Genomic DNA, 27,255 nt, shown 5'->3' with positions numbered 1-27,255 from the left:
TACAGAACAAGTACTTTGAACTTCAAATTAGCTCAAGGTTTCAGAGACAAACTGTCTTCAGCAAATACGAATTTAAATGACGATGCAGGAACAGATGCTCTCCTCCCAGACCATGTTACTGGAATCACTTGTGCTGGAACCACTTTTTCCCCTCTGAAATCATCCAATGTATTTTGACTGAAACCTAAGATGAGCACATACAAGCTGAGATCAGAGGTCTCAGTCACATCTCAGGTGACCTGAGCAGATTGCTGAAAATCCTCTTATTCTTCTATACTGTCACTTGCCTTTTAAACATGTGCACCACTTCCTCAAATCAGGCATTTCCTTGGTCCATGTCCCCCTCCAGTTAGCATTGGCCCTTACTGGGCACATATAGGGAAGCATCAGCATGGCCTTGGCAGTCTTAAGTCCCTGCACTCATTACAGTGAATCTGTTAATACTTTGGTTTCACACGTTAATTGCTCCATAAAACAGAAATTCAAGTCATACTGATTTAACTCTTTTAAGGGATTATAGAATCCAAAGTCCAAGACTACACAGGATGTAAGATATAGGACATCTAAACAAACTGAATCAGAACTGCATCATGACTTCATGGACTACTGCTTTAAACTTGCTATTCTTGATACATGTACGCAAAGGCCCCAGAGTTAGAAGGCCACGTTAAAGCATTATTCCATAAGGTTCAGCAGATCTTCTCTGGATCCTTTTTCCTCTGAGGATAGAGGAAATGTATTCCCTTCTTGCCACAAGCCAACTCGGAAAACGTTTCCCACTGTGCCAATCACACTAGGTGAAAACATGAGCACTTAATCAGTGTTGTCTTCTAGATGATCCAGTTTCTCGTCACCTCCCTTCTAACTGTATTTCCTTCCAAGACAGGTTTAAAGGATTACCTGACAACTGAGACACAGCTGCCTGGATTTTCCAGCTCTTCCAACTATGATTTGGCTGGGTAATCTCTCCAATCTGGGCTTTGGAGTTCCCATCTTTGTGGCAATAATGCTGACAACAGAAGGGACTGAGATCCATACCATTACAAAACTGGTCATATGTCACACAGCAGCATTCCCTTGGAGAAGAAAATGTTTTCTTCTGAGTGTGTATGGGGCACCTGCCTTCTCAAAAGAGATGTTCCTCTATAAAGATTTAGAGTCTCACACTTACTTGTTAGGCATAATCATTAGTGGTAATGGGCCAGGGTCTCCAGAGGCTGATCAAGGCTACACAGATCCCTATCAAACATTAGGTGGTTAAGACTTGACATTGCCAGAGTTTATCAACCTTTTTTTTTTTTAAAGTATTTTTCAAGATTAACATATTTAACAACAACTATGGTACAGTCTAATACAATTCAAACCACTTTGATCCCTTTCTATCTGCTTCAAGGCTACAACCTATAGTAAGCTTTTATTGAAGAAAGATCAAAACCTTCTTTCAAATATCACTGACTATGAACACTTCCACTTACGGGAGGCAGGAATTCAGCTATGATACTGCAATTCCACTCCATTTTAACTACACAATGAGCAAAACTGTTTCTAAAGACGGTGGACTGGATTCATCAAAGACCAGATCAGAAGGATGTGAACAGTAGCTATCTTTCCTTGACATGGCCATTGGTGAGTTGGGTTCTGTTGTTCAGTGGCTCAGACCCATTCCTCTGGATATAACTGTTGCTTGTGACGCTGGTGAAATATGTGACCCCATTTTTCTCCTTTTCCCTAATCTTTTCTCTTTCTTCATCCTTGTCGCTTTCTTCTGTGTCACTTCTCATGTCCTTTTCCATCTACAGAAACATGTAAATGAGAAGCAATACAACTATAGAAGTCTGCACAAGAAGCACGGCTAGCTGAGCCACAGGCTAAACATTCATCTGCTACTTCAGCCACCTGCCTTTGGCAAACCGTTCTACCATGTCCTTTCAGCTTTCACATGACTTTTGGAAACAGATTCTCTCTGTCTCTTTGATTTCAGTCTCACTGGAATCCTAGCTGTGATCTTGATGAACATTAGGAATTACTGTACAGGTTCAGAAGTGGCTCCAAACCACAGATGCCCAGGACTGATGACAACCATGTAAGACTGAGGAGATCCACATTGCTGCTTTGGGCATAAGCATGTGGAAGAAGGATGGGGGAGGCAGTTAATCAAGTTCTTTTACATTTTCCAAAAGGGACAAGGAGACAGCTTCCTACCACACTTGGCCTGGGTGGCTGTACACTAAGCACACTGCTTTGGACAGTTTGAAAGCACATGCTTTCAAACAAAGCAATAGCTCAACACAAAGCCACTGATTACATTCAGTTTAATGTTCAGGTTTTTTCCTCTTGCTATTGACTGAGAGATCTGTAATCCACTTTTGTAAATGTTTAATTCATTGCCTTAAAAGGAAGACAAAGAAGAAAGAATGTGATAAAACGACACTTTACAAAAAGCAGCCTAGCACTTGCTGGCTTCCCAGGCTGTTTCTACTCTGCAATACAAGATGCCAAAATTGGGGATAAATTCACAGTGTCACACTCCTTGTTTGAAAGAGTGCTCTGAGGGAAAGCATCAAATCCCCTCTGTGACCTGAGCTTTGCATGTCAGTTGCTGCATGGACATCCGTATTTACTCTGTCTGTTCTTCTGGGGATATCTCTTGAATCATATTAAGAAGTCTATTTGGTCTGATGCTCTTTCTAGAGATCACTACACCCAAATGCAGACAGGATTTGTAAGAATCTAAACTTGCACTGAATTCAAACTGCCTCCAAGGACAATATGGGTAGGACATGCTATCTTCTGTGAGCAACCTGGACCTCATGTCATTCTGGAACTGGCAGTTCAGGAACTATGCAGAAGTCTTGATCTGCAGCATAAGGACAAATAGTAATCAATATTCCTAAGTTTATCCATTCATGGCCATAGAATGTGGTTGAGGCCTTAAACCTAGCAAGATTCACAAAGGAACTATATAGTTGCACGAATTACAATGATGTATCTCGGGTTGCCTGTGTAAGGGAATGAAATTCGTACTTCGGGATTCAGGCTGAGTTCCAATTACTGGGCATTAGGGGACATCATGTGAGAAGGTGGTACAGATAATCCTGTAGCCAGAGAGGAAAACTGTGGAGATCAGAAAGGCCCATGAGAAGAATGTGAATTTCTAACTGGAGCAAGAATTTCATGCTCTCAAAAAGGGGAAAATGTGTTGTATTCTTGCTGATACTGCTTTGGGCTACTAAGTATCATCATTGAAACAGATCTGTTTAGGATAGTATCTCTCTGCTATTCACCACTCAATATGGAAAGCTCTCAAATATATTTTTGCATCAAATGTGGCAGATAATTTTTAGACAAAATAAGAAAAAATTCTGGATATGCTTCAGTATTTTTGTCCCTGGTGGGTCATTTCTTTCTAATAAGGCTATTTATTACCTCATCATTTTACACTGTAATAACTACAATGGTAATTCAGTCCACAGAATTAGGAAAACAATAAAAGGGCATCTTCAGTTGCGTCTTCATTTTCTGCCCTGTGAAGTTTGCAAGTAATTTGCTCTGCGCTACCTTAAGGGAAGGCAGACAAAGAGAATGAGAACAATATGGATGAAGATGAGCCTTTAATGCCTGTTCGCAGTTCCCATAAGACAGAATTCCCCAGCTGGATACTAATAGAACAACTCATCCTGGGTTATGAGGTCAACTCCCACAAGGCACTGACTTGTTACTCCTGGACTGTGTCCTTAGCATGTGGCTAATCTAATGCCATTAGGTCACGTCTTTGATTTTGGGAAGAATTTCATGCTGAGCAGCAGTTTGGTCTCACAGCAAATACTCCAGGCTATGGTCAGAAAGATTGGGATGCATTTCACTGAAGTTTATACAGCTGCATCTCGGACACTAATCTAGGGTTGCTCTCTGACTGACAGAGATGAACAGCACTACCCGGCTGCAATCTGGAATGGATTATGCTTTGGGCATGTCTGTTTACCTCTACTGCTATGAAAAGAGTCCAGACAGCTAGTTTAGATGAAACGTCTACTCTGTAGACATCTACAGCACTGTAAGACAATTCATACAAAACATGTATTAATGATCTGGATGATGGGGCAGAGCGCATCCTAAACAAGCTTGCTGAAGACACAAAACTGGGAGGAGTGGCTGATATGCCAGAGGATTGTGATGCCATCCACAGGGACCCTGACAGGCTGGAGAGGGAACCTAGTGAAGTTCAACAAGGGTAAGTGTGAAGTTCTGCACTCAAGGAGGAACAACCCCCAGCACCATGCTGGGGGCTGACCAGCTTTTCTAAGAAAAACTTGGACGTCCTGGCAGACAGCAAGTTGAACATGAACCAGCAATGTGCCCCTGCCCTTCCTGGACTGCATCAGGAGGAATGATGCCAGCAGGTCGAGGAGGGTGATCCTTCCCCTCTATTCAGCACTGGAAAGGCCACACCTGGAGTGCTGTGTCCAGTTCTGGGCTTCTCAGTACAAGAGAGACATGGACACACTGGAGAGAGTCCAGTGAAGGCCTGCAAAGATGACGAAGGGACTGGAACATCTCACACATGAGGAAAGGCTGAGAGAGCTGGGACTGTTCAGCCTGGAGAAGGGAAGGCTCAAGGGGATGGTGTCAATGCATATTAATACCTGAAGGAAAGGTGTAAAGAAGATGGAGCCAGGCTCTTCTCAGTGGTGCCCAGTGACAGGACAAGGGGCAACGTGCACAAACACAGGAGGCTCCCTCTGAACATCAGGAAACACTTTTTTGTTGAGAGGGTGACTGAGCACTGGCACAGGTTGCCCAGAGAGGAATCTCTGTCCTTGGAGATATTCAAAAGTTGTCTGGACATGGTCCTGGGCAATCTACTCTAGGTTGACCTTGCTTGAGCCAGGGAATATGGACAAGACTTCCAGAGGTACCTTCCAACCTCAGCCATTCTGTGATTCTGTGATTTCAGTAACATTGTAATTAAAAATCCTTTTCCACTGGCCTCACCAATCACAACTTTCCCCGCCTTGATTTCTTAGTTTTGTTACAGATTCAAATCATCCTGGACCAAGTGTTGGGATCCTTACTCAGATGTCACTGGCTCTGTTCATGGAAATCTCCCCTGGAGTCCAATCCGCATTTTCTTGAATACAAGCATCAGAAGTGGACCCAATATTGTAGTGACTCATAAAATTTTACTTTTTTTGGTCAACTTTCCCTAATAATATTGAGTGTTCCTTTCACCTCACTGTTAGGAATGTACATGTATAATTTCACTAGGGCAAGAAGGAATCCATCCCAGATGAAACCCTGTGCTCCCAAGCAGTCTAGGTGGACCCTCCCTCTCCATGTCATGTACAGGGGACTACAAACTGATCCATACCGTGCCCTGGAAGATGAACTTGTAGACCATGTGAATAATTAGGCAGGACCAGAAGACATGGAGCAGCTGCAGAATTATCAGGAGAGCATTCACGAAGTAGTATCCAAAGAAGGGTTGGAAAATCTCCATGGAGTAGTAGTAGGTGTTATAGAGCACTCTGCAAGAGAGAGAGAATTGCAATGGAGGGAAAGTGTGTTGTTATTAGAGCCGTAATTAAGCCCCAGGAAGCTCTAGTCACAGAGGAAGTTTCAGGTCAGTGACCTCCTTCTTATATATAATACATGTGAGCCAACTCTCAGTTCCCCACCAGAAATAAGGAGGGTAGAGCCATAGGTCAAGGATGACTCCTCTGCAGTATACTTCAGGAGTCTAAGACTACTCTATGAACTCCAAGGCAGATCACCCTAAGTTTACCCCAAGGCAGGTGTAACAGCCATGTGGCACTGTAGCCTAGGCGAAGGGTGGGGACATATGCTCAAGGACTGAAAAGCAAAGGCTGCAGCAAAAGACTGAGCACGCAGTTGAATTATTCTGTCTCTCAGAAGGCAGCTTTTCCATTTCCCTTGACTCTAGCAGACTCACGTGTAGGGGAAAATGACCAGGCGGCTGATGAGGAAAACAGCTGAGAAGATCATAAAGAGGCTGTCACAAGTTCTTTTCCACTTCATGTAATTGAATATCTTAGTTGGCTGGAAGGAGAAAGAACAATAAAACAGCAGGCCAAGACAGTGCATCTGCACATGCTCCAGCAGGCAAATAAGCCAGATACGATACAATCTGCATGCAGGTAATCATGCCTCTTCTTGGCGCTCTGCAGGGCACCCTAGGCTGGGTCAGGAGATGGGTACTGAGTTATCTCTGAAATACCATAATCCTTGGCCCATACTGTGCTAGATCAAAAGACACCCTTTGGCTGAAGAGCACCATTGCTAACTAGGCTTTGCCTGGCATGTAAGTCGTGGAGCTCACCTCTAGGAAACAATCAGAAGCATCATGAATCACCATCACCAGTGTCCCAATCCGGATGTAATTGGCACAGTACGAGAAACTGATCAGGAAGATGGTTGCAGCATGATGAACTATCTGCTCCTTGAAATCCTGATGAGAAAGGGGATAGCAGAGAATAAAATACATAATGCACCTTCCACCCTGATTAAAACATGCCTCCTGCAGGTAGTAATGAAATCTCTTCACCCAATGACTAAGAAATCTCCCACTATAAGGTCCTACCCATATAACTTTTACCAAACACATTCTAGAAATGTAGGCAACCAAGAGACCCAGGAATGAAGAGTTTATGGTGTCAACTGAGGATCTCACAACAAAGAACACTCTCTTCCACCATCAGTAATGGTCCCGTGATGGTGCAAATCAGAAGACAGAAGAGCCAATGATTCAGTACAAATTCAACAGAAAAAGAACGTCCTTCCTGTCACAAAGCAGTGCCCATATCCATCTCTGCTCTGTGCCCCTGTGCACGGCTACCTGTTTGCAGAATCATCTTATACCTCCAGGCTCACTGACAGAGGCTCACAACCACCCTTTACTTATAGGGGTATATTCACAGCCTCAATGCACATGTATGCCTACGTAATCATGCCGCACCCTGTCTGCCAGGGCACCGGCACCTAGGAACACATGCAGCTTAACTGGCAGAGAATCACCTCTTTTCCTGTCTCTACGATCACTGCAGCCTAGAAGAGTTCCAGAAGAGCAATTTTTAAGTTTGGATTTTAAGTTTGGATTGAGACCTCTGCAGTAGTTTGCACCTTTCTATGTCAGGGTTTGTGTTCTCCACTTCCCAGAGGAGAGGGAAGCCAGTGACTGGGAAAGGAAGTTCCTGGGATTGAGCAAGGACAGAGTCCCCCAGAACCTCAGACTAGCACTACACATGTGCTCATGGAGATCACTCTCCTGAGTGTTCAGCTTGGGTCCTGTTCGTGCTTGATTCTTCCCTGAGGCTGCCACTCACCTTCCTCTTCACATCAAAGGGCAGGGTGAAGACCAGTGACCAGTAGAAGGAGAGCTCCAGCAGGTAGTACCAGAACAGGGAGGGTTGGAGAGGCTGTGAGAGAGGGAGAGACAGTGAAATACTCATCAGATAAAGTAGAGCAAGGGCTGGAAGTGAAGACTCCTTCCTAGGCAAAAGAGTATCAGACAACCAAACCAACAAAACTGGTTCTTGCAGCTTCAGGGGGAAATACTTCAACCAAACAACGTAGTTATTTACTAAATGTCATCTGTGCTGAGCAAAAGCAAGTACTAGGGGAAATTCCATTTTGCTGTGGAACATTTAGGGAACCACTGGGAACATCCTGAATATTTTTAGGATTTCTTCAGCACTGTGCAGATTCCAGAGCAGTCAGTATAGAGCTTTAAAAACTATGTAAACCATTTCACTATGGTGAAATAGATAAGGAGTAGCCAAATAAATCATTCCCTTTTTAGGATTCAAGGAGATGCTTCAGACACCTTGAATTTTCAGTTTAATTAAACTAATGAAGTGCAATCCCAGTGTGAACAGAAATTTGCATTCTTCTGGATAATTTTTCCAGGGTTTTACAGCTAGAAAATGAAAAGCTTAGACTCACTCTGCAAGATATGTGCTATTTAACAAGTGATTTTTTGCTGTTGTGCCACTACATGGCCTCCTTAAACCTGAATCTATTTGATAAAAAAAAAATTACTATGACTAAAAGGGCTTTTTCCAAAGACTCATGGAGTATGGTGCTCCCAAAACCCAATTTATTTAGGCTTTCTCCACCCAAAGTGTTGATTTGTGGCCTTCATAGATTTTAGTTTGTTTTCCTTTGTAGCACCAGTGATTGACCACAAGAGGAAGCACAGCTGAATGCACTGGTGCTACCAGGGGAGATACTAACATCTCCCAGGCTGGTATGTGCTGTTCACACTCTGGAGGTTATCCAAACAGTAGCTCACAGAATCACACAAATGATTTGGTTGGAAGAGACCTCTGGGATCACTGAGTCCAACCTTTGCCCTAACATCACCCTGTCAGCTAGACCATGGTACTGAGTGCCACCTCCAGTCTTCTCTAACACCTCCAGTAATGGTGATTCCATCACCTCCCTGGGCAGTACACTCCAATGCCTAATGACCCTTTCTGTGAAGAAATGCCTCCTCATTTCTAGCCTCAACTTCCCCTGGCGCAGTTTCAGACGATGCCCTCTTGTCCTGTCACTAATTGCCTGGGAGAAGAGACCGCCCCCCACCTGGCTACCCCCTCCTTTCAGGTCGTTGTAGAGAGCGATCAGGTCTCCCCTCAGCCTCCTCTTCTCCAGACCAAACCCCCCCAGCTCCCTCAGCCGCTCCCCATCAGACTTGTGCTCCAGACCCTTCACCACCTTCGTTGCCCTCCTCTGCACTCGCTCCAGCACCTCAAGGTCTTTCTGGTGGTGAGGGGCCCAGAACTGGACACAGCACTGGAGGTATGGCCTCACCAGTGCCCAGTACACTGCCCTGGTCCTGCTGGTCACACCATTGCTGATACAAGCCAGGATGCCATTGGCCTTCTTGGCCACCTGGGCACACTGCTGGCTCATGTTCAGCCAGCTGTCGACCAGCACCTCCAGGTCTTTTTCGTCTTGACCACTTTCTAACCACTCTTCCCCCAGCCTGTAACGCTGCACGGGGTTGTTGTGGTCAAAGTGTAGGACTGGGCACTTATTCTTGTTGAACCTCATGCCGTTGGTCTCGGCCCATCTATCCAGCCTGTCCAGGCTCATCTGATCCACCTCTGGATCAGAATGATTTTTTTTCCCTCAAAGATAAGATTATTTGGGAGAACTGGCCCCATGTCCAACAGAGCCAGTTCAAGACAGCTCCAAGAGGGACCTGCCGCTGGTGAAAGTTGAGCCCATTAGTGCCAGTGTTAGTGCCTCTGTGGTAACAAATTTAAGAAGGGGTAAAAACTGCTGTGCAACAGCAGCTGGCAGAGAGGAGTGAGAATATGTGACAGAAACAACTCTGCAGACACCAAGCTCAATGAACAAGGAGGGGGAGGAGGTGAGATTCCCCTCTGGCAGGATCCATGATGCTGTGGGGGATGCATGCTGGAGCAGTTTGTTCCTGAAGGACTGCACTGCGTGGAAAGGACCCATCTTTGAGGTCTCTTCCAACCATAATGATTCTATGATTCTATGATGGAGAGGTTCATGGATAACTGTCTCCCATGGGTCGGACTCCACACTGGAGCAGGGGAAGACTGTGAGGAGGAAGGAGTGGCAGGGGAAGAGGGGGATGAACTGAACCCAACCCCCATTCCCTATCCTGCTGTGCTGCTCAGGAGAAAGGAGGTAGAGAAATCAGGAGCAAAGTCAAGTCCAGGTAGAAGGGAGGTGTGGGGGGGGAAGGTGTTTTAAGATTTGTTCTTATTTCTCACTATCCTACTCTGATTTGATTGGCACTAAAATTCTTTTCCCCAAGACAAGTCTGTTTTGCCCTGATGGTAACTGGTGAGTGATCTCCCTGTTCTCATCTCAACCCACAAGCCTTTAATCGTATTTTCTCCTCCCTGTCCAGCTGAGGAGGGGAAAGACAGGGTGGCTTGGGGGGCATGTGGCAGCCAGCCAGCCAGGGTCAACCCAGCCCAGTGTGCTGTTATGATGGCTTGGATTGTTCTTGAAAAGATGTGTAGTCCAAATGTACAGAACAGGATGCAAAGACCTGAGTGATCCTTTTAGTCTTACATTCCATTTCAAGCACCACCTGTTTGTATGACTTGACTTTTACACTGAACTACAGATTTGCCCCTAAAATTTCTGCCTTTGAGCGACAGCAGATTGTTTGGAGACCCAGCTTGAAAGATACTACCTCATTCCTCACTCATTTCTTCTGTTATTTTTCCTGTGGCTCACACTGTTAAAACTGTGCATTACATTTCTCTTTATGGGTCTGCAACCTCGATGTACAGTCACAGGGTCTTGCTCCAACTTTGACTGCCAGACCAAAAATCCCTAGAACATAGGCAGTCTTCACTTTGTCTTGGTATTGGGATCAAGTTTCCTTCAGTCTCTTCTTCAAATAAGGAAAGATTTTATTTCCTACCCAGGAAATTCTAGTACTGTGAAATCCATGGTAGCTCCCTGAATGCTAACACAGGAGAGATTACGATTCTGCTAGAAACAGTTACCAGCTGCTCTCATAGGATAGAGGAACCTCTTCCAATGTTGGAATCAGATTTTTCACTTTAATGAAATTTAGCTCTCTTTGCTATGTCTGCTCTAGAATCCACAGCAGTGTGATACAGGAAGGCTCCTGCTACAGAACAGGCAATAGTCACCTTCTCCAGAGAATTCAGAGCACATAAAACATAAGGGGAAAGGCAGAGCAGGTAATAGCTCCTGTGCTCAGTGGGTGAAGCCCCTTCCTAACTCTTTGAACTTCTCAAGTAATAGGAGTAGGAACAGCAAGGGAGGCAGCTGGACAAAAAAGTACCTGGCTTTTGGTTGCTATCTTTGCTCCTTGTGTTGATGATCAAGGAGCAGATTTTATGCCTAGCTGGCAATTTTCATTGAGGTTATTCTGGTCTGGGCTGATAAGAGATGTACACTTTCAAATCCAGTGGACAGCTTCTCACAGGGCTGTTAAGAAAAAACTCAGAATATACATTGTAAAACTGTAGGAGAGCATCCTCTGAATTTAATGGGAATGATGCTGTACCGCTACTGGTCAGTTCCACTGGGAAACAAACTCCTTGGGAAGAACTGTGATTCTTCCATATAGATGAAAGTACACAGCGTTCAGAGCATGTCCTCTGCTCTACATACACTCCACTGAAGTCTTCACTTCTTCTCCTCAGGTAACATGTCCTTCTCTGGCTTCAGTCTCTTCTACAAACTAAACAAGCTTGGAGCACTCCCATTTTTCAGTTTCCTGGCTCACCTGGTCAGAACTCTCACTTTCCCATTTATTTCTACAGTCTCCTCCTGCTTTCCTGACTCATCCTCTGTTGTGTTTCGACTACACCAGGTACAAAGACATTCTCCCTTCACGAGGATCTGGCTTTGAATTCTTAGGGCTCGTGAGTCTGAATTTAATCCAGTGCCCTCTCTTTTGTCACTAATATAACCTGATTTTCAAAAGACATGGAAAGTCAATACATGATTTGTAACAGTAATTTTCCCTCTTGCATGACTTACCTGTTGTGGATATCCTGTCCAGCACTCTCTATGGTCCCAAAGCCAAGGCTTCTGGAAAGAAAATGCAACATGAATGTGAGAATGCCAGAGGAATTCTTCTATTATCAACTGTCTAACTCTTTTATACAGACTTTTTTGTGTTTTATTACAGGCACAGAGCTGGTCGCGCTGTTTGGAATTCAGTTGCCAAGAGATTTCCACTACAAGAACTTGCAGCTGCTTGTGACATTGCCAATTTGTGGCTACTGCACTGAAATTTCACATGCTGTTTAGCCCAGTTCCAAATAGAATAGCTCAGGGAAGATTTCTACCAACTGTTGCAGCCTTCTACAAGGTTGGGGGGGTTGGTGGTTATGCTTTGAATATATTACAATATTCTTTAAACTATTTCATTAAGAATCTCTGGTTTGGACAACACCACTTAAACATGGTAAGCAAGCTGAAAACTTGAGTGTCAGGAACACGTTTTTTCCTCTAACAGTGAGGATCATGCGGCAGTCTGTTAAGTAATGAACCTCTGAAAAGATCCTACTTTGTTCACGCTTCATATAAAATTGGTAGTTTAGAACTTGGCAGCTTAGAAACTTTCACAGAAACATGGCAACTAAAGTCCCCAAAAGTTCTTCCTGCATGGAGCATGCTCTGACCCATTGCTGTGCCCAGATTTGATCAGAGCAAGCATGTCTTAGAGCATACAGTGATGGAACATATTCTACGCCACGTCTGTAAGGGTAATTTTCTATAACAGTTCTACAAGGCTCCAGATATCACAGCTAGGAGCAAGAAGACATTTCTTCTCTCACTGAGCACCTGCTGGTGCATAAGCAATATGGAAGGGAAGCAGGAAGCAGTGTTTTTTTACGAGCAGTGGTAATTAGTAGACACGGTCTCCTGCTGATTGGGAGTGGGGTTAGGAGTAGGATTTACAGCAAATACAGGTACAGAACCAGGAGAGATGTGTGATATAGAATCAGAGAGGACAAAGCAAAAACTCTGAAACAACTATGGCACATCGTGTTACCTAAACTAGAAACGAACCCCAGCTCCCTGAATTTCATCATTCCTCTATTCTCAGCAAATAAAGCTGTTTTCTGGTGGCCTACCATGAGATAACTTTCTATTGCTACCTGCTATTTCACTGACTCATGGGGCAGAGGCTTTTGCTATCAGTCTAAAGCTACTAATTTAGAATTTAAACATTTGCTTTTTTCTAAAGAAGGGCGGGCGTTTCACAAAAACAAATGCATGTTAAAATACTACTCAGATTACAAAGTAAACATGCGAAAGTCAGGAAATGTGACATGCAAATACGCCCTGTCACATTAATTCTTTGTCCTTCTTTTTAATGTCGTTTTGGTACAATTTTAGATAACAGAGTAACATGCTACGGGATCTAGAGGTGCTGTTCATAGGACAGATGCCTCCCTTTTTTGTGAAAATTGGAAGATGTGTACTGAATAAAGGAAAGACTTTTGCAAAAAGTGAAAATGATCTTTTATTCCTAGAATGGTCAGGTAACATGCAGAAGAACAGGATTTTGCTCCTTCTGTTGCCACAGGGCTCTTGCACTATGCTAAGAAGGTCATCCATACCAAACTTTCATAGCTGGCCTCAAAGCATAGCCTTCTATTTTGATGTACAGATCCACGAAACACTGCAGTTGGGATTTAAATACCTTCACTCCTCTGCTAGCTCATCCTGTAACCCTCATACCTCTAGAGCACCTTAAATTCTGACTTGAAAGTCAGTGTAAGTTCAAAAGTTCTTCACTTGTTACAATAATGAGAAGTTACAAATATAGCTTGTGCCTGCTGTCTTAGATCTGTAGGTTTTCCATTACTTAAGCCCTCAGGTGCCAGTGTAGAAGACTTTTGCAAAGCTCACATAGGGAACTGGACTCAGCAAGAGAGCCAGGGCAACCTTTAAAACACAGCCAGAGAATGACCGGTGCCCCTAGTCTCAGCTTAGTGATCACAGCTCAACGATCAGAGCATACGTATGGCTTCTATTACCTCTCCTGCCTGTTGAGGCAGTTCAATTTGTACCAAGAGAACTCATTATTTATTAAAACAGAGAAAAGGCAGAGGCATGAGCCTGAATCAATCACACCTTGGGTAAGGAAAAGAAAATTAATAAATAAAATTATTAAATTGCAGTCCATGCTTCAAAGAAAGCCTGAGGTTTTAACCTTGAACAGGTATTGGATACAACACACAAACAGGTCCTGCAGCTTCCAACTCAGGAAGCATTCCATCTCCTACCTCATAGAACTGTATTTTTACACAATTCCAGTTGTCTTCTGCTTTGTCAGAAGAGGAAACCTCTTGGTTTCGAGCTGGAGTTTTTAAAATAAGCACAGCCCAGTATGTCTGTGGTCTCATAAGCGTGCTGTGCAGAGGATACACACCGACCTGGCAGGAAAATCTCTCGAAGAAGGTCTGAAATTACATGTTTGACAACAAAATCTGCCATTCTTGCAGGCACTGGCTAGGGAGAACAGGAGGTGGCACTGCTTGTGTACTCACATCGTACAGGACAGCAAGTCCAGTGAAGAAAGAAATGATGTAAAATGTAAACCTCCAGCTACAAACAGATAAAACAAAGTATATTAGAATCCCATTCATTAACCCCCAAGCTGCAATTCTGTGTATCAATCACATTCATTCAAAGAATGACACTATTAAGGCAAAGACATACATTAATACGTTCAAAGTTTGCCCAGATCATAACAGGGGTGGCTCTTTGCATGTCACTAGCACATTCAACAGACTTCACAAAGAGCAATCCTCCAGCTTTAGAGATGGCAGAAAATACAAGAATCCCACTAACTAAAATCACCCAGATAATCATCCCAAACCTTCTCAGCACTAGCATGTGCATGGGTAAAAGTGAAACAATGCCAATCTCTCTCCTAGACTTTTAGATATTAGGCATGCTAAGTTCATTACCATGTAAAGTAATTAATTACTGTCATGTTTGGTCTCAGTCAGGAGTTGGTAATGATTTACCCACATCAAACCCACACAGAAGTACATATGAACAGTTTGTCAAGTTCAGTGGACAGAGGCAGGTCACACTGAATATACACACATATAGTAAGGAACGAGGGGAATTTCACCCCAACAGAATAAGCAAGTTGTTAAACTAAACACAGGAAATCTTCAAAGGAGTAAAACTGTCTAAACCAGTCCTTTAATTTCAAAAAATCTCTATAACAAATAGAAGTAACTACATTTTGAGAGAGACATTCCACCTGCCAATGAAACACTCAGGAGCTCCAGGACAGACAGAAACTCTACAAAGCTACTACGTCAAATCAGAAAGATGTTTTTTTCTACAGACTGTAAATCGTGATAGAGGACAGGTGGAAGGGCACCATCCCTGGTAAGCTGAGTCAGAAAAGTAGTTAGAGTTTACTATTTACTGCAAGTCAGTTGAGTGCAGGGAGAACTTAGATTTCATCTTGATGAAAGCAGATTAAGCATGGTTGCTTTACAACTCCTTGTCCACAGACTTTGTAAATATTTCTAACTGCAACTATCTGGAATATTATAAACAAATAATACACATCCAGGTTTGCTTTTTTTTTTTTTTCTTTTTTCTTTTTCAGTTACAGTTTTCAGGCAGGGGTTTTGAATTAGAGGTTGAGTGCTAAATGGAGCACGAGGTGATTAGCTTAAAGCTGACGCCTACACTACGGACACATACTTTTAGACAGATGAATAGCATGCAAGTATTTAAAGAATTCTTTCAACTCTGTGGCTTTCCTGGGAGAACCTACTTCCTTACATGAATAGCAGAGCAGCCACTCATAAGTAAGGCATTTCAACCATGCTCAGGAGAATCCTCCTTTTCTGTGGAAAGCTTAGCCAGGACTAACATTCACAGAACTGGCTGACGTGAGACTTATTTTATGCCTCCACATAATAAGGAGGATTTCCACACAGCTGTTTCCAAGAAGAGTTTTGCTCTTTGGAAAACACAAGCTTTCACATAGGCCCCTTTTTGCGCCACTATAAAAGGGTGCTGGTTTTTGACTTTCAGGACACTGAAGTCAACTGACAGCAGAATACAATCTAGCCTGTGGTCTGTGACTTTTGAAAGCAACAGTGTGCAGAAGTTGCAGAAAAGATGCAGCAGAAACAATCAGCTTGCAGTGAGGCAAAGGGAAGTCATGGGAAAGGCAACAGAAAGGCTATTTTGGAAGCACTGAAACAGCAGCAAAGCAGCAAGCAGCAGTAAGATGCAAAACAGTAGTGAGTTTGTCAGGTACAACTGTGTTTCAAAACAGAATGCCAGTCTTACAGAGTCAGAAACGCAGGCCCTATAAGGAATAAATGTGAGACAGGAGTAAAAGGAGACTTGGGAGTGAAAACAAAGGGGAAAAGTAAGGAATGTTTCAGTATCAGAGAAGCAGCAGAGAGTTGCAGAAGAACCAGGTAGGGCAGGGAAGACCCAGGATGCTCTCTGTGTAGGGGTGGAGGGCAGATTGGGAGGCAGTGAGCTGCCCACGGATTAGCTCTGGTGAAAGGCCCCTGCCGCTCGTGGCTTGGGCCCCTGCTCACCAGGCCTCGCAAAACTTCTTCGACAGGCTGGGTCGGTCTGTGTTCCTCCGGTGCCGGAACCACCTCTCCACCTTCCTCACCGGCAGGTCGCATTGTTTGGCTAAACTGATCAGCTCACCCTGCAAAACAGGTGAGGAAGCAGGGGTTCAGATCCAGGTTCAGAAGGGGTCAGAAGGGGCAATATAGGCATCTCATCTTACCCACTACAGCGCCCAGCTGGAGGTTCCTGGCAAGCCCAAATCTGTTCAAGCTAAAGCATCTTTCAGAAAGCTTTCCACTCTTAGTGTAAACACCTCAGATAACAGAAAAATCTTTCCATTCCCCCCATCAGCAACTGGTTATTCATGCTAAATGTTGAAACTTTACATCTTTTATGTGAACTTCTCCAGTTTCAACTGTCAAACTGTGGTCTTGTCTCCTCGCAGGATTTTGTTGCCAAATCACTTCCTCACCCTGTCTTCACTGACCAAGTCCCTTAAATCTGTCAGTCCAAGAAAGATTTACTGCAGCTTAAATAATTTTTAAAGTTCTGCACCAAATCTTGCCATGCCTTTCAGCATTCTGATGCAGTATCAGCCAATAGCCTGATCGATGCAATGAGCAGAGGCACCATGGTTTTCCTGCTGGATATCTATCTGTTGTGGTAAACCTGTTAGGGATAATTTTTCAATAGATTACCCACAGAAATACTGCAATTACCTTTCCCTTTGTCCTTAGGCTCTTAAGAGTTTGGCATGTGATATGAAAAAAGTTCGTCATGTTTTATATTCCTTCTGGAAGTGTCACCATGGATAGCCTTATTTTTAAGTAAACAAATACTTTTTCGTGGCCTGCATTTACCTTAATGGCATCATGTGAGAGTGACTTACATAGTCCAAGTATGTTATACAAAAGTATCTTTGTTAAGAATTTTCAGACGTGCTTATTTCTACTCTTTCTTAGTGACTTCTGTTCTTGTGGTGGAGACAAATGGAGACACTGATTTATATTCTCCAACTGCTCTATAATGTGGAATTCCTGCCAAGGAGAAAGTTGCTGAGATCAGCAAAATCTTGTCTTGTATTGGACAAGTAAAAGCTGACTCATAAGCAGGTGTTTGAGAGTGCACGGGAAAGAGAGGAAGCTAGAAGACTGGCTGAGGTGTAACTGGTGAACAGAGAGAGAAAGGCAGCAGCCTGTTGCACCGTTCTTGCTCCACATCATGCTGCTGTCAGGAGTCTCATAGTAAGGACATGCCCCAGTATCACAGATTATCCAGGATAAAAGTGCTGGCTTCAGTGCAATGTGGGTGCAGGGAGAGCCGTGGGGAAAGCCTGCTTGTAAAGTCAGGCCTTGAGTTAGATCTCCGCAACAGTAGTTTTACTGAGAAATGTGCAGATTTCACAGACAGGCAAGAGGAAGGTCAAGGACCACTGTACTGGCAAGCATTCCTGAAAACACTTCTTCCCACTGCTGGGAAGAAAGGCTGGCTGCGCAACCCAGATGAATGCCTCAATTTTTATTCAGCCTCCATTCTTTTACTTTTAACCTGGTACTGAACATCCTGGGGCTCCAGATGCCCCATTGCAGTACGAACCATGCTGCAACAGCCTTGTCAAGGCAGCAACGTGTTCGTGCTACCCCTTGGGACTGGAACCCCAGCCCTCTGCTCCTTGGTAAGGGTTAATAGCTATTTCTTCAAGGCCAAGAAAGCCTGCAAAAAGGAGCTGAAAGAAAAATCTGATTCCTTTCTCTATCACAAGGGTCACATCCAGTGACTTCACTGACAAGGTTAAGTTCTAATACTGCCTCACAATTCGCAATCTCACCAAGGCCTTTTCCCTCAGAAGCAGCAATTATAACTCTGGATTTTCCTGGCAAGTTCTTCAAAATCACTCCTTTTATCTTTCATGGGAAAAGTACCCACCATTTGTGTCTGAAGTTTTCTGATGCTCCTTAACATCTCTGTGATGATGACCAAGACTTTAGTTGGCTTCCTGAAAGGCCAATCTCAAACTCATGGATTGTACAGCAACAGAATGCCCCACCCCAGAACTAGGAGCATCAAGCAACCCACACCTGCTGAGCTGTAAGGACTAGCAACATGGGAGTCAGTTCAAGGCAGCTGATGTGACAGGGATTTGCTAATATATGAAAAGAAGCCACCACAGAATCACAGAATGGCTGGCATTGGAAGGGACCTCTGAATGTCATCTGGTCCAACTCCCCTGCTCAAATAGAGCCACCTAGAGTGGGTTGCCCAGGACCATGTCCAGATAGCCTTTGAGTACCTCCAAGGATGGAGATTCCCCAGCCTCTCTGGGCAACCTGTTCCACTGCCTGGTCATCTTCACAGTAAGAAAGCGTTTCCTGATGTTCAGACAGAGCCTTCTGTGTTTCAGTTTGTGCCACGTACAAGGCAAACACAAGAAGGAACAGGAGTTGTCATTATTTCCTTTGGGACAACAGCTTCCTACCCATAGAAGTGTGGGATTTAAATTTTTTGAACGCTACCTATAGAAATCTGCTACTCCCACACGATCAGAAGCAGAACTGACAGCATTTCCAGAATGACTCCTGTGGCTGGCCGGTGTCAGGTCGCCAGTGCTACAGTGACTCCCGCTTTGCTAGAGCTTCCAAGTATGAGTGGCATTACCAAACTTCAGGATTCCAAATGTGATTTTATTTGGCTAAAAACACAAGGGTTAAATCTAGAGGAAAGCAAAGGAAGAAAGGACTCACCTCTTCAGGGTTCTTGCAGCACGTACTGTAGAAAGTCTCCAGCATGGGGTTGGGCTGAGCTTTTGGTCTCTGCTTGTCTCTCACACCCAGTTTGGTACTGAGGGGCAGGGCTACGGCTCTGCAAAAGAAAAAATAATGGTTTAGCCAAAAACAGAATGGTGATTTCTGACATTGCAGTACTGTTAAAACATAACGTAGTACATAACAGCTGCCGTCCACATTTTGAATCTAAGCACAAGTATCACATCAAGCAGACAGGATAGATAAAGAAACTGAGAAGAAAAAAACCCAAACTTACAGCAGAGACAGTGGGACATGTATTCTACTGTCCTGAGCAATGTGCTGTAATATCCAAAATTACACGAGGTTGGGAAATGCTATATCCTGTTTTGCCAACTTCTGAATCCACTGTGCTTGGGCGTCCAGGATTATGGCACAAAGCCCAGGCTTGCAGAGACAGCCATGGTACCTATCATTCATCTTTGGCTTGCTTGCAGCTTATGCAGAGTACCACATTGATGATAAGGCCTAAACGTTGTTCACTGCTCAATCTAGAACACTGAACATACATGGCATCCACTTGAACTAAGGACTTGGCTCAGGATCAAGAGGGAGGCTCTATTAGATGTGTGGTATTAATGCAGAGTTTTAACAGGAGGCTACCTGGTCTTTACTGGAGTAACTTACCTCCATTTTTCCTAATGCAAGTCAAACATTGGTTGTAAAATAAGGACACAGGAACTAGAAACCTAGTCACAAGGAATGGATGCTTATGCTAGCTGTGCATCCTCAGTCTTTCACAGTGAAACAATGCAAATAAAAAAATCTGCATTAATAGAAAAAAGTTACCAAGAGGTAACAAAACTGGGCATAGAATTGCTATGCTCAAGAATTCCACTCCTCCACTGCAAACACTCTTCCCTCCCTCGGCAATAGGCAACAGCCTCATCAATGGTGTGAAGGGAGGTCTTGCACAGACACTGCACAAACAGGAAACTTGGCAAATCAACGTTTACAAAACCCTCCCAAATTAACTGCATTCTCCTTGAATTTCTGGAGAATTAGTCGTTCCTTATTAATTGCTACCTTTTACACACTGCCACTGGCATGCAGTTATTAGGTTATCGACTATAAATCAGTGTTGAGGGTGGTGATGAGCTAACAAATACCATGCAGAGGAAGCAAGTGCTGAGACCAAAGCCCACTCTGCTGGGTCAGTCTTCATGCTGCTCAGGCAGGTCCTCTGATCAGTTATCCCTAGTGATTCAGACACAGAACAAGATTTCTTTTTTTTTTTCCCCTTTTTTTACTTTGCAGCAAAAAAGCTGTGGAAACTACTTTACTATGTAGGTGGTTAAAGCTGTTTTACATAAAATAGTATGGGATATATTTATGACTGTGATTATATGGTGTGGTTCCCTGTGGTCTCTTCTAGCCATACAGCCTATACTCCATATATGCATGTGCTTAGGGACTATTCTAGATCAAGCATCCTTCCAGAAGGGTCTTTAGGAAGTTTTCTTTTCAAAAACACATTTCTTAATTTAATTAACAGGTATCAAAAGCAATTTTATGAACAGACCACCTGCCTAAGGAATGTTGTAACTTTTATTGCATTAAGGCATAAAACACAGAATAATTACAGATTTTGCTCACTTGTGTAACAGCTGATTTCCACCTTTCTTTCGCACAGCCAGCCCACCAGCCTGTATATCAGTTGTTCTTTTTCATCATCTCTGGGAAATTCCTTTGGCATCACTGGCTAAATGAACATTAAAAGATGAACTAAGACCAATGAAAAAGATATGTTTCCACCATGAGAGAATGGCCAGGGTAAGTGTACTTGCTAGGTACTTTCCAACAAGACACACAGTTACTGCAAAAGCTATATGTAAGCGTTGATTAGCTTCAGTGAAATTCAGCAGCACCCTGGCATTGCTGCAACCAGCAGGCTTCTGGATGGCAGAGGAATATAGCCATCATTGGGAATTTTGTTTTTTAGCTCTGATTGCTCTTAAGAAATGTTTCCATTTTATCTTACAGTTTGTTTAATATAAAAGGGGTTAACAGTGACATTGGATCAGCAGGTCCTGTGCTAAGAACAATGACACAGTATTTCAATGATATCCATAACCATACCAAAATTGAGAAAACATTTACCTTAAGCCCTGCACTAGGTCTTGGTTCTTATATTAAGCAGCATCTTGAAGTGGGCCTGACCTTTCTTTTTTAAAGGTAAGTCATTTGATACAAGCTCCTCTGAAGAGGAGGATGCAATTAAGTTCTATTGTTGAAGAATAACCTTATTGCAGCTTCTTATCAGACCACATTGGGAACTAAAAAGTCTGAGATTTTCCAGACATGTTAAAAGGAAAGAGAATGTTTCTGTCAGGTGTCAGGGAAGGTTGCCAACAAGTTTTTTATTGAAAACCTATTTAAATTATCCAGATTGATTTCTTAGTTTTGTTTAATCCCTGTCTTCTCTCTCTTTCCTGCTGGTTTGTTATGGTCATGGCATAAAATCCCACTGTAACAGAAATGAGCCAGTTGCAGTTGATGAAGACAGGGTGTAATTAACTAAAGTTACAACTATTTTGTTGTTGAGGTTTTGAGTTTAATCATGAATTATGGGACCAATCCTACTTTCATGAACATCATTGGGAAATCAAAGCCTGAAATTCTTCCTAAGGGATGTTTGTACTTGTTGGATGTATGCTCTGACTCAGTTTTCAGTTAAATCTTGCTCCAAGCACAACCCTAATAGGATGATGCTTGTACTGATTTCAACATCACAGATTCATCACCTCAGTTGCAGGGATGGTGTCATCACAGCAGTTGTCAGCTCTCTGGAGAATAGAAGGAGAAAGTCTGAGGACTAAACTGTACCACTCTCCACAGCTAGGGAAGGCAATACACGGTCAATGAGATGATTCTCATACCAAGCCTACTTCTTCATCAGTGAGCTTCTCTCACTTCACAGTTTACACGGGAAGGTTTCACGCTAAGGCATTTTATTCAGTACTCACCAAAGAACAAACTGTCTTGCGCAAAACCAGCTGAAGCTGAAACTAAATGGATTAATCATGAAGAGGCATAAATTGATCCTCCCTCATCTTGCAAAGGCAGGCTACATGCCTTCTGCAGAGGCTTTCGGAGTTAGCGTGAGATACAAGAAATAATTTAACTTTGGGGGGGGTGTGTTTTTTTTCTTCTCCCACAAATGTTTTTGATTTTATAAGGGTGCCACACTACAAATATCTTCTAGTACTAAGAAATGTAGAACCAGTGAGAGCAGCAACCAGAACTTCTATTCTTCGAATTGCATAATCTCTCTTAGCCTCATGCTTTCCTTCGGCAGAGGGCTATCCCTGTGCACCTGGAATAGTCTCTACCTCCTCTTGCTTACAGGAGAATGCTTCACATTGAAGTTCAACTGACTGTTCCGTTTGATACAAGATCTCAAGTCACGACAGTGTTACTGTCCAAACTGAGTCAAGTCAGTTCACTATTTTCAATTAAATACTACCACATCCCACAAGATCTCAAGTCACAACAGTGCTACTGTCCAAACTGAGCCAAGTCAGTTCACTATTTTCAATTAAATACTACCACATCCCACATCTTTGCACAAAAAAACTGCCTATAGGACCTAATAGGAAGCTGTTTTCAGGTCCTTCCTGATTATTGATCAACAAAAAAAGTCTCTGTGCAAAATGAATTTCAAAAAGAGAAATTTCAAAATAAAATACTTGAAAAGGGTGCCCTCTTTGATCTTTCTTCTGATTCTGAGTTCAAGTATCTGTTACCTGCAGATCAACAGTATCCCTTTCTTTTAATGTACAACACGTGGCTCACATACTGCTGCAATCCTCCTAAGAAGAGACCTAATCTTTCTGACTCAAATACTTCTCTAGTCCAATTTGGGAACTATTTGGATTCAAATTCACTGACGCCAGCTTTCAGTTCCCCAACATCCAAAACTAACTGGTCAAGTCCAAAATCAGATAATTAAATTGCATGTAAATCCTGTTTTTCAACTTTCTGCTTTACTATGCCTCAAAGCACTTCAGTTTCCACATTTTCCTAACCATACAGGCAAGAAACACTTTGCAATAGAAGCTGTGATTCCTTCATAATCATAGCACTTCCAAGAATTTGATTTTTACAGAAAAGGGTCTCAAACATTATAGAACCACAAGAGAAGCCAACATCCCTGCTTGCAGGCATATGTCCGGGCAAGAGTTCTGCTAAGGTATAGAGGTGCTTAAAATCAGGCTCCAAGTTATGGGTGCAGGATCTATGTCCTACTCACAAGCACAATCTGGAAACATCAAAGGAAGGGGAGAGGTTCCCAACTTCTAGGTCCTCTCTTTTGTCAGTACACCATTACCTACCTCTCCCAGCACTCGCTTCAGTATTGTGGCAAAGACTAGGAGCACTGCAGCAATAACAAGCTTTCCGCTCTCCAGCACTGAATACCCTGTTTTCCCACCTTCCCCAAAGCAAACTGGCTCACCGAAGAATTGCTTCACCAAAGTGTGAGATGTTTCTTCTCCCCCAGGGCTGCACCCACAACCTCCTCAGCTCTCCCAGGCCCCACCCAGCTACCACATGTTCTCTTCCCACAGCCACCAGCTAATCCACAGAGTAACTGGTTGTTAAAAGGATGTCACTGTCTCAGTTTTTCCCAGTTGAGCCAGCAGGTGCCAAGGAGAGGAAAATTCATGCTCGTGGAAGTGAGGTCTTTCCCAGGTTTAATCTCCAAACCAATTACGGTGGCTGATGCAGCTGCTGAATGAGGGATTGCAGAAAAATCCTCTGGCTTCTCCTATTATTTTCCTGGAGTTCTGACACAGATAAATGACATGAACACATTACAGCATTTCTGAAATCCCAGAGCAAGCACCACCAGGAACACAGAGTGTATCTAGAGAATAAAATGCTTTGCACTCAACGCATAGTTGCAAGAATAAATTGCCAGAGGCCAACCTAAAGCTACCAAAACCAAACTTGTACACTAGTTACATACACTCATTTTGACCCACAGTCCAGATGTACAAAGCTACAAGTCAAGGCCATCTACATGGAGAATGAGAAATAACACACACATCCTTTCAGTCTGCAATTCTCAAACTTTGTGCAAATTATAATAAACAGGGATAGCACCACTGTACACACAAGGCAATGGAGCAACAGAGCACTTGATTCGTATGTCCCATTCATTAGGGGAAGCCTTCTTCTCCAGGATGAACTGAACGTGAAACAGTAATGACTGAGAATAGGAAAATGCCATGCTGAAATAAATGACTGCATCTCGGAACACTGGCTTGTAGTTGGCATAGGCAAGACAGTGGTATGATTATAGGTTTCTTGGACCTGTAAAATGGGCTTGTGATACTATCTGGTTTTAAGGGTGTGACAAGAAGCTTTTATTTAATGAAGTTTGTGAATGAAAACAGCTTTAAAATTAATGACTAGGACCAGGCCTGTGGAAACTCTCCCAGCTGAGGCAGCACTTGGATGGGAAAGAAAAAAATGTTCTTACCTGGCCATTGGCATCTTAAACCAGATGGAAAAGACATTTAGATTGACTACAAGCAGTGGGCAGGAGGAAGGGGAATAAAGGGACAGTGTCACAGAAGCACAGAATCAATGCTGAAAGGAACCTCTGGAGATCATCTAGCCCACCTCTGCTGCTCAAGCAGGGTCAGCTACAGCAGGCTGTGGAGGGCTGTGTCCAGCTGGGTTTCAAGTATCTCCACGGATGGAGACTCCATTCCCTTTCTGGGGAACTTGTCCCAATATTGGACCACCTTCACAGTAAAAAAACATTTTCCTATGTTCAGATGGAGTATCATGCGTTTCCATTTGTACCCATTGCCTCTTCTCCTGTCACTGGGCATCACCGAGAAGAGTTTGGCTCCTCCTTCTTCCTGTTCATGTTTTGTACTGGGAAGCCTGGAACTGGACAGTCTTAGTCAATGCAGGACATGCGGGCTAATCTCCAGCTTCACACTGCAAATATGTCCAAGTCACTGACTCACAGTGCCTACATGAAGGAGTACTGTATCCAGCCATGTCTTGCAGATCAGCAAAGAAGAAATGAGAGTCACTTGTGTTTCAATGAAAACCTGCAGCACCTTGGTTCCCACACCAGTGGAGGTAAATGAGACACCTATGTCCCCAGGAAAGTGCAGGATAAAATCCACAGAGTTTATGGAATGCACACTAAACGTACTGTTTACAAAGAAGAGATCTGGATTCCAATTTTGGATCATCATAAAATGATTATTTAAAGAATCATTCGTACATTTGTGTTTATGTAAAAATACTGGCCATAATTTTTTTTTTAAATTAAAAACATTCTCACAGCAGAGCTCTGAATCATTTCAACTTCTATAAACTTTTCCAAGCTGTCCTTGTATCACAGAGAATATGGAGAAGAAACATCTTTCTAGACTGCTTCCATTTTCTTGTGCAGGCACTTTTTAAAAACAGATGAGGAAAACATTTCAATTGACTTTTTTCCCCTCTTTCTAAGCTTAAAATCACTGTAGATTTGACTAAACTAGTTCAAAAGATTACCTCTTCGATCAGCAACTAGGAATAAGGATTTTTTCAATCCAGTGAAGAGCACTTTGAAGAGTATTCAAAATCATGAAAGGGGACTTGCTCTGCAGTCTTGACAAAGGCTGACACTATGGTAAATCTCAGTTATCCACCAGCAAATCATGTTGTATTGAAGACTACACCAACTATTGATTAAACTGCATAAAGCAACAGCACCAGCTCAGGACCTTTATGAAACTCAGAGTCAATGAACCCTGCAGGACTTCTCACTATGCCTTTACTGTAACTCCCAAATTTTCTGTGCTGAAGAGGTATATGCAAAACACTCAAATGGCTCTGGCCAGAAAGAAGCAGCTACAAATATCTCTACATGGCAGTCCCAAGGAAACGACACACCTGAACGCAAAGCAGCGGTCAGTGACATGCACACGTTGGTGTGTCCATGCAGTGTTGATTCTGAGGTCAGATGACTCAGTCTAATCTAATGCATCTTATTCAGGCTTGTCTGCCAGGTGCGATATCCCAGATCCCCATTACCCAAGATAGAGAGTTAACTGTATTTGGATAGTCTAAACATGATTTCTGCTGCACTCGACTCAGAAACAGCAAGTAATGTGCAACAGAACACAAACCAGTATGTCTGCCTTCTAAAACACAAACACAAGCATAAACCTCATTTAGGGCCTATCTGTTTTAAATGAAGGAAGTCACATTGCTTATAATTAGACCTTAAGGGTAGGGCTTGTGTTCTATATTCAATGCACTTCTTTAGCCAGTACACAGGGCTGGAAAGAAAGAGCTGAAAAATGTACCTCAGTAGACTGTATGACCTGGAGTTTCTGTGGACCCCTTCAGTCACACATCAGCACAGACAATAAAGCCAGCTTTGGACCCAAACTGCCAGCATTATCCCTAAAAAATCCAAAACAGTACTAAATAACTTACCTTTCAAAGGCACATCGAATGATAACTAAGATTAAAGCAAAAGGGATACTGAGCAGGAGATCACGAGGCTGAGGGTAGTGGACATCTTCAGACTCTTGCATGTCCTCCCAGGTGATTCCTGGGGGCAGCCAGAACTCATGCTGCCACAGCCACTCATTCAGAGAGCGGGCCATCCTGGAAGGAAGAGAGACCAGAATAAACTTAGGACAGCCTCGCACACAGCAAACCTGTCAGCACAAGCCTGTGAAGCAGAGGAAGGATTACACTCTCACTGAAGTTGCATCTGGCTGTGAAAGCAGAAAAGGCGTGGAACATATCAGTGCCCACGGAACTGATAACCTGCTCGCAGATTTTTATTGGGTGCTTGGTGACTGCTAACTCCTGGCACAGAACCAAAAAAGGGCTAAAATGGAGATAAATGCCTCAGAATTCAACAGAACATTAGTGTCATTCCCAGCAAACTGTATTGGAAAGTTTGAAGTTTAATACTGCAGCTACTCTGGTTCATAGGTTCCTTTTTACAGGACTGACATCTTGGTATCATGAGGATGCAGCAAGTCTGCTTCAGGACTGGCTGCCAGCTGTTCTTTTATATGTACGTATCCTTATTTTTTAGTCTTTGATCTTTTGTACTTATTTGTTTCTGTTTACATATTGCAATTCCACTGTGTGCATGTGTGGATATGTATGCATTATATTTAATATTATTCTGAGACTTCACTCTTAAAAAAAGAAAAAAATATCTATCTTCTGCTTTAAATGATTAAGGAAATTCCTTCCAGGTAAGAATTTTTGTGCTAAGTGGTAACCTGGATTCTTAATGTAATTTTAAGGACCGCACCTGAAGGTGGGACTTACATACATTATCAGAGAACTTAGCAGTGTAAAAGACAGTGGAATGGGTATTACAAAGCATTCAACATGA

At 43.1% G+C, this 27,255-nt stretch overlaps 1 protein-coding gene across 1 annotated transcript; it reads right to left on the bottom strand.

Annotated features, from left to right (window-relative positions):
* Nucleotides 1–1,482: 1,482 nt before the first annotated feature.
* Nucleotides 1,483–26,503, bottom strand: LOC104159440 (ceramide synthase 4-like). The gene is made up of 10 exons (XM_009697343.1): nucleotides 26,331–26,503; nucleotides 18,816–18,933; nucleotides 16,095–16,213; nucleotides 14,055–14,112; nucleotides 11,530–11,580; nucleotides 7,341–7,433; nucleotides 6,338–6,466; nucleotides 5,951–6,057; nucleotides 5,369–5,525; nucleotides 1,483–1,793 (listed from the first exon to the last, which is right to left on the bottom strand). The coding sequence occupies exons 1-10, from the start codon at nucleotides 26,501–26,503 to the stop codon at nucleotides 1,602–1,604; spliced, it is 1,197 nt and encodes a 398-aa protein (XP_009695645.1). The 3' UTR covers nucleotides 1,483–1,601.
* Nucleotides 26,504–27,255: the final 752 nt, after the last annotated feature.

Source organism: Cariama cristata, unplaced genomic scaffold (genome assembly GCF_000690535.1).
Source record: "Cariama cristata isolate BGI_N322 unplaced genomic scaffold, ASM69053v1 scaffold8733, whole genome shotgun sequence".
NCBI classification, from domain to species: domain Eukaryota; kingdom Metazoa; phylum Chordata; class Aves; order Cariamiformes; family Cariamidae; genus Cariama; species Cariama cristata.
Note: the sequence above shows the minus strand (reverse complement) of the source record. Positions and strands in the feature narration are given on the sequence as shown.